We start from the raw sequence: 6,306 nt of genomic DNA, 5'->3' as shown, positions 1-6,306 counted from the left end.
AACATGTTATGTGTCTTAGACAGTTCAGAGTACTCGGGCCACTAATCTCATGTAAAGAAGCCTATGAAGTTTACGTCTTTGTTTTTAAAATCAGGCCCAAAAAATTTTAGGCCACAAACGGAGAGGGACAAAAAAAAGAAAAAAAGAAAAAAAGAGAAATGTAGAAGTAAAAGAATATTCTAAACGAACTAAACTGAAAATACATATTATCCATTTCCCCAAAGAACCCATGAACCCAAATTTACCGCCAAAATAGATCCCCCACCCCACAAAAAAAGAAAAAAAATGCTGTTTTCTTCGACTCCCCGTCTCCAAAACGCCCTTTTCTACTACCAAGTTGAAAACCCATTAAAACCCTTCATTTTCCTCCATCTCAATGGTAATCCGGACCAAAAGCTTACCGGGTTGGCGTTGAACCGACCCAGAAAATTTCGGGTCCTTTCTTCGGTGAAATCTTCGCCGCCATCATCATCATCATCATCTTCTACGGGTTATTGTTATTTGAGTGACGATGATTTCGATGTGGAATTGGGTCGCTTATTGGCACTGTTGCCGGAGGAAATGCGTCGGAGAATTAGTGAACATCAGGAGCTCCACCACCTAATTGAGGTGGTCATGGATTTGGGTCGGAAACCGCTAGCCCGCTTTCCTTCGGGTGACTTTGTCTTATGGGATCATCCCATTACTATGGAAGACCTTGATTATGCTATTTCTCAGGTGAAAAAGTTTTAAACTTTATTCCTATTCTAAACATTACTAATTTGTTTTTATATTTGCTTTTTCATGTTGCTGGCAGTTTTGGGATTTTTTTTTTAATTTTTTTTTTAAAATTGTTGCAGGTTGGGGACTTTGCAGTTGATAATAGAGCAGGAGTTAGCAGAACTTTGCATCGAATTAGTGCTATTAAGAATAGGAAAGGTTCTATTATCGGTCTAACCTGTCGAGTTGGCCGAGCTTTATCTGGAAGTGCTAATTTACTCAGGGATTTAGTTAAAGATGGAGCTTCCTTATTGCTTATTGGCCCTCCAGGAGTTGGAAAAACCACGATTATTAGGTATATGAATGTTCATTCTGCTTCTTAAGTTTGTATGGTTTACTGCTATGTGATCCTTACTTAGTAGGGTATTCAAGGTATAGAAAGATAGAGTAATTATCTTCGTATTGGAGGTTGATTAAGGTTTATGAGAATATACATGCTTGTTTATGCTATTTTAATAAATGCCTTAGTTGGAGGTAGAGTGGGGTTCATAAGTTAATGCTTTTAAATATTTTTATGGGCTCATTTACCTTCTTGGTTGTTATATTTAAGAGTATCTGATTGCTCTTTGCGTTACTTCTGTGTATGCAAGGGACATAGCACGGATGCTTGCAGATGATTACGATAAACGTGTCATGATTGTTGATACCTCAAATGAAATTGGTGGTGATGGTGATATTCCTCATGCAGGGATTGGAAATGCTCGGAGGTTGCAAGTTCCTCATGCTGATATGCAGCACAAAGTATGACGTTGATCTTTTAATCCCTATCTACTTATGTAAACAGAGGATAAGAAAAATATGAATTAAGTAGATAACAACCGAAGGATGAAATAGTAGTGATTCGCTAAGAAGGTAGAGTTGCAAGCTGTCCACATCTAAAAAAGTTGAGTTTTGTAGTTGAAAGAGACAAAGTTTCTCTAACCCAAACAACAGGCAAAGCAAAATTTTGGTCTGGCTTCAAGTTAAGACAATCATCATGGATTAGACAAATTTAGAATTGTTTGTCTTTCATGCACCATAACACGCTACAGTACATTTCTTTACACTTAATGTTTGTGAACTCATTCTAAAAATTGGTAAGAACATTGATTTTGGTATTTCAGTGTAAAAACTTTTGCTGTTATAACTCTCGATGTCCAGGTGTTTCAGTGTAAAAACTTTTGCTGTTACACTTAACGTTTCTTTACACTTATGCTGTTATAACTCTCGATATCCAGGTGTTGATAGAAGCAGTCGAAAATCACATGCCACAAGTGATTGTGATTGATGAAATTGGTACAAAGCTTGAAGCAGTGGCTGCAAGTACAATTGCACAGCGTGGAATTCAGTTAGTTGCGACAGCTCATGGAGTAACAATAGATAATTTGGTAATGAATCCTGCACTAGACATGCTTGTTGGTGGAGTACAGGTATGGTTTAATCTGCAACTTGGTTTCTTGCCAAAGAGAGCACCTCTCTCTCTCTCTCTCTCTCTGTGAGATTGTGTGTGTGTGTGTTGGGAAGGAGTGGTGGGTTGGCGGTTTATAATTACTGAACAAATTTTTTCATTATTGTGTTACTAATAGTAGATTAGTTTGATCGTATGGTCACCAATATTGTGAGCTTCACCAAATAATGACATTAATATATTTCTCAGAGTGTGACCCTAGGGGATGAAGAGGCAACTCGTAGGGGTGTTCAGAAAACAGTTCAAGAGAGAAAAGGACCATCAACCTTTAGCAGTGCAGTGGAGATAATTTCCAAGACAGAATTGCGAGTTCATCGTAGTCTAGAGGCAACGGTTGATGCCATTCTTTCAGGTTTAGTTTCCTTCCTCTTCCTGCAAAAGATGATGATGTTGTTTTCCAGCTTTCTATAAATTTGGGTAGTGGGATTAAATGTAGCTTGGCATTGTATCATTATGTTGGAGAAGGTCGCCACCCAACTTTTCAAGTTCGCAAGATCAAGGGAATAGAAGATGGAGGAGAAGATAATTCATTGTATCATGATCCTTTAGACTTGAAAACTGACAGTATGCTTGATGATAATGCATTGATGGATGATAATGACCTATCTGATCATGATGAGAGGTCATTAGAATCTCATCAAAGCAATGAGGAGAACTCCTCTGAAGATAAGGAAGCCCTTTGTTTATTTCTGTATGGGGTAAGATATCATCTCTTTGCCACAGTAGAGTAAATTACAAAGTACAACGCGCCTGTCCACTTTGGATCATTTCTTTTGCTTTCCCACTAAAGTTTCATTCACCAATTGCTTATTACTTACTAATTTGCTGCTTTCATTTTTCAATATAAGTGATCTGTCTGACATAAATTATTTTAGTGCCATCCAAAAAACCATAATTGGGGGGAAAAAAAAAGAACATGAAGATCTAGTGACTTTTTTGTTTCCTTGCAAGTTTGTAGATGGAGTATTTTGAATTTGAAATCATGTTCATGAAATTATAACGTTTTCAAGCTCATGATTTGATTAGATTCAGCAGAGCAAGGGAACTAGTTTAACTGTAATAAGCACTCTGCAACACCTTGTCCTGAAACTTCCTTTCTTATTCTTATGTTACTCATGTTTTCAGGGGATAAAAGTAGGTTGAAACGGAGCTGTCCCATTTTTTATGCCACACATCACCTGTTGATCTGTATTTTAATCAGTTTAACATCTGAAATATGGCAAAAGTTGTGATAGCTGTTTTTTGAAAGCAGTAGCATGTGAAACTCATATAGTAAGCAGGTGTTGTAGGTCTCTGAGGCGACTATGATACAAGGGATGAAACAATTAAAAATAGATGATGCCATTGAGTTCACAGATAATATCAGTGAAGCAGATGCAATGCTAGCCATGCAGTCCAAGCTTAAAAAGAATTCTCGAATTCAAGCTGCTGCACATTCTCATGGCATTCCTATTTATGTCACGAAAGTACGTGTTCCAATAGAATGCTTGATGTGTTTTCACTGTTAAGTTGTTAATATACTGATTTCGACTACTTGAGTTTGGATTTCTCTCTCTTCCTCCATGCGCACCACTAAGTTTTATGTTTCTCACAGGCAAGCTCATTTGCACAGTTAACAAAGGCTATTCAGGCGTTAATAACTGACTATAAAGATGGTTTTCGCTTTGCTGAATCTCAAGCTACGGTGAATGAGTCAGAAAAGATTGATGCGCTGGAGGTAAAGTTTTTGACTTCTTGTTAATGCTTATGGGAATAATTGAGGATTCCATCATTGATTGAAAACATCCTGAATCAGTAAGGGTTTTCTCTTCACATTAATCTTTTCCCTGCACTGGAGGGGAGGGGGTGTTGTTCTCACTGGTTTTGGTGAGACAATACGTAAAAATATTTACAAGTTTACCTGTTTCAAAACTTTGGGATCTGTTAGTTATCAGGAAGCTTTTTAGATGCTTCACTATTTGGTCCACCAATTAACTTGTTCTGGTTTCTTAAAATGTATTCACTGCATTACTAAGATGATGTAAGATTGCATAAAACTACATCCTTGAATTCTATAATTAGCCTCTCTGCAATCATGTTAGAGGTCTAATGAGGATCTTGTATCTTTTTGATTGGTTCAATGAGTACATCCATGAAAAGAAGCTATCCAGTTTAGGCGGTGTGCCTCAGTAGGCAAATGGCAGAGATGGAGTTGCACAAGACATAATTGAAGTGCATTTGACATAGCCCAGAATTGCTGTGACATGAAAAATGGGCTTATTAAACTCGTGTAATATTACAAAGCTGCAGCCTGAAACTAATTAGTGCCTTGCGGATGCATCCACTTCCACTTTCACATTTAGTTTAAACGAAGTTGATGCCTGGATTCAGATTTCATCAGTCAAGTTTTTACTTATTTACAGGAGGCAAGAACAGCTATAGAGACAGTTGTAATCCCAAAAGGGGAAGCAGTGGAGCTACTCCCTAGGCCACTGAATATATTGCTGCTCCAGAAGGATCTTATCCGTAAATACAAGCTAAATTCAGAGAGAGTTGGTGAACCTAACGCGAGGCTTCGAATTCTTCCCTTTCAAAGCGCAACACATGAAGACGGGCATTCTGATGACGGTTTGGATGAAGATGATGAATTACTAAAGCCCGCTGCTGAAACAAATGGTTCGCCTTATACTATGGATAGGCTGCCTCTCCTGCCTGATAACTAGGCATCATATTACCTATCACAAGTTTCTCTTTATCTTAGAGCAGACTTTGACATTTGTTGGTGCCCATATCATGTTTCTGTTTCTGAACAGGGCATAGAATCCCCAGACTCTTTACAATGACCAATTCCTAGTTTACATCACATTGTCTCCATGATATTCTATATTCAAGTCAGATTGAGGTATATAGCATAGAAAGGCCCTTACAATATCAATCAAGTTTTTGTATTATCGAAATGGGGTGATAGAGAGTGACGGAATCACTTTCTTCTCCAATACTGGATCCCGTCCTTCTCATTGCAGTTCCTAATGTTCATCCGCCCTATTCTTTTTAATTGCCGTCCGGCATATTTCTCACTTTTTCTGCTTGTTGGGTTTACGCATGTTTTTGTGCATAATTACTTGGAACCGCCCCACTATATTTTTGCTCCCGGCAGGATATCATTTTCTTCTTCGCCCCAAATATTCGGGTTGACCGGTGGGTTCATGCTACCCAAATTTATGGTACATTGTCTTGCGGAATGCAATGCTTCTACCCGGAATCAAACCATATACTGTATCAATTGGCTGGCTGTGGAATTTTGTAAAGGGTAGAAACGATCAAATATGTGCATTAATCTATCTTTGGAGATGGGAAAAGAAGACGAGGGCTGCCATTTTTGGAAACTGAGGCACTGTAGAATACGGAGAACACCATTTTCGTTGGTTGATTTCTTCAAATCTGTCTAGTGAAATTGCCCCCGTTATTTTCAAATAATTCTTTTTCATTCAAGCCCCAGCCCCTTTAAATTAGCACAAAAAATCGTTAACAACTGACCTTGATGCCAATTTACAATAAAATTCTGACACTTTTTAGCAGTCACATTCATATAATCCTGACCAAGAGAATAGTCTAGTTCCCATCTTTTGGCGATTCTTTTTGTTCATTTGGGTCCAAATTGTTCCAGTGGATTAACACGTGGGGGGGGGGGGGGGATTTTGACTGATATGTTCATGGCGTTGACGTGAAACCATTGATTTTATGATGGCCACTTTTACTCTCAAAGAGGCTAAGATAAACATACACTATATGATTTGTGGCTGAACTTTTCTGATTAAACTGGATTTGCTCGATCATAATAAGATAGTGCCGCCAAAAAACCATGGATCAATCGTTATCTTTCGTCCATGTCAGTGCTCTTTTTTACCCTTTAAGCATTAATGTTAATTAGTAGTGCTTAACCGACTATTAATCTCTCCAAGTCAAACCATTAAAAATGATGCCCAGAAGCAAGGACTTAAAGATCATCATATCTATCTAATTGTCATCAAATGTAAGCAACCGGAATTGGAATAGATTTCGAAACATTTATTCTTCCATTTAAGTCGTGGACATTCCACATTTGTGGCCGTTACTGAAAA

At 38.0% G+C, this 6,306-nt stretch overlaps 1 protein-coding gene across 1 annotated transcript; it reads left to right on the top strand.

Annotated features, from left to right (window-relative positions):
* Positions 1–256: 256 nt before the first annotated feature.
* On the top strand, positions 257–5,255 carry LOC113772178 (uncharacterized protein ycf45). Its single transcript, XM_027316749.1, has 9 exons — positions 257–717; positions 840–1,054; positions 1,350–1,500; positions 1,977–2,168; positions 2,396–2,558; positions 2,672–2,904; positions 3,496–3,672; positions 3,801–3,923; positions 4,609–5,255. The coding sequence occupies exons 1-9, from the start codon at positions 286–288 to the stop codon at positions 4,906–4,908; spliced, it is 1,986 nt and encodes a 661-aa protein (XP_027172550.1). The 5' UTR covers positions 257–285; the 3' UTR covers positions 4,909–5,255.
* The last annotated feature ends 1,051 nt before the right edge of the window (positions 5,256–6,306 follow it).

The sequence above is a fragment of the Coffea eugenioides genome, chromosome 5 (assembly GCF_003713205.1).
Source record: "Coffea eugenioides isolate CCC68of chromosome 5, Ceug_1.0, whole genome shotgun sequence".
In the NCBI taxonomy this organism is placed as follows: Eukaryota; Viridiplantae; Streptophyta; class Magnoliopsida; order Gentianales; family Rubiaceae; genus Coffea; species Coffea eugenioides.
The sequence above is the reverse complement of the archived record's forward strand: the minus strand, read 5'-3'. Positions and strand labels throughout refer to the sequence as shown.

What these genes read in the sequence shown, in the direction of transcription:
- LOC113772178 (XM_027316749.1), top strand. Translation starts at nt 286, where the DNA reads ATGCTGTTTTCTTCGACTCCCCGTCTCCAAAACGCCCTTTTCTACTAC. An exon ending in ATGCTGATATGCAGCACAAA is followed by an intron (nt 1,501 to 1,976) that starts GTATGACGTTGA and finishes CTCGATATCCAG; the next exon opens with GTGTTGATAGAAGCAGTCGA. An exon ending in TTCCTATTTATGTCACGAAA is followed by an intron (nt 3,673 to 3,800) that starts GTACGTGTTCCA and finishes TGTTTCTCACAG; the next exon opens with GCAAGCTCATTTGCACAGTT.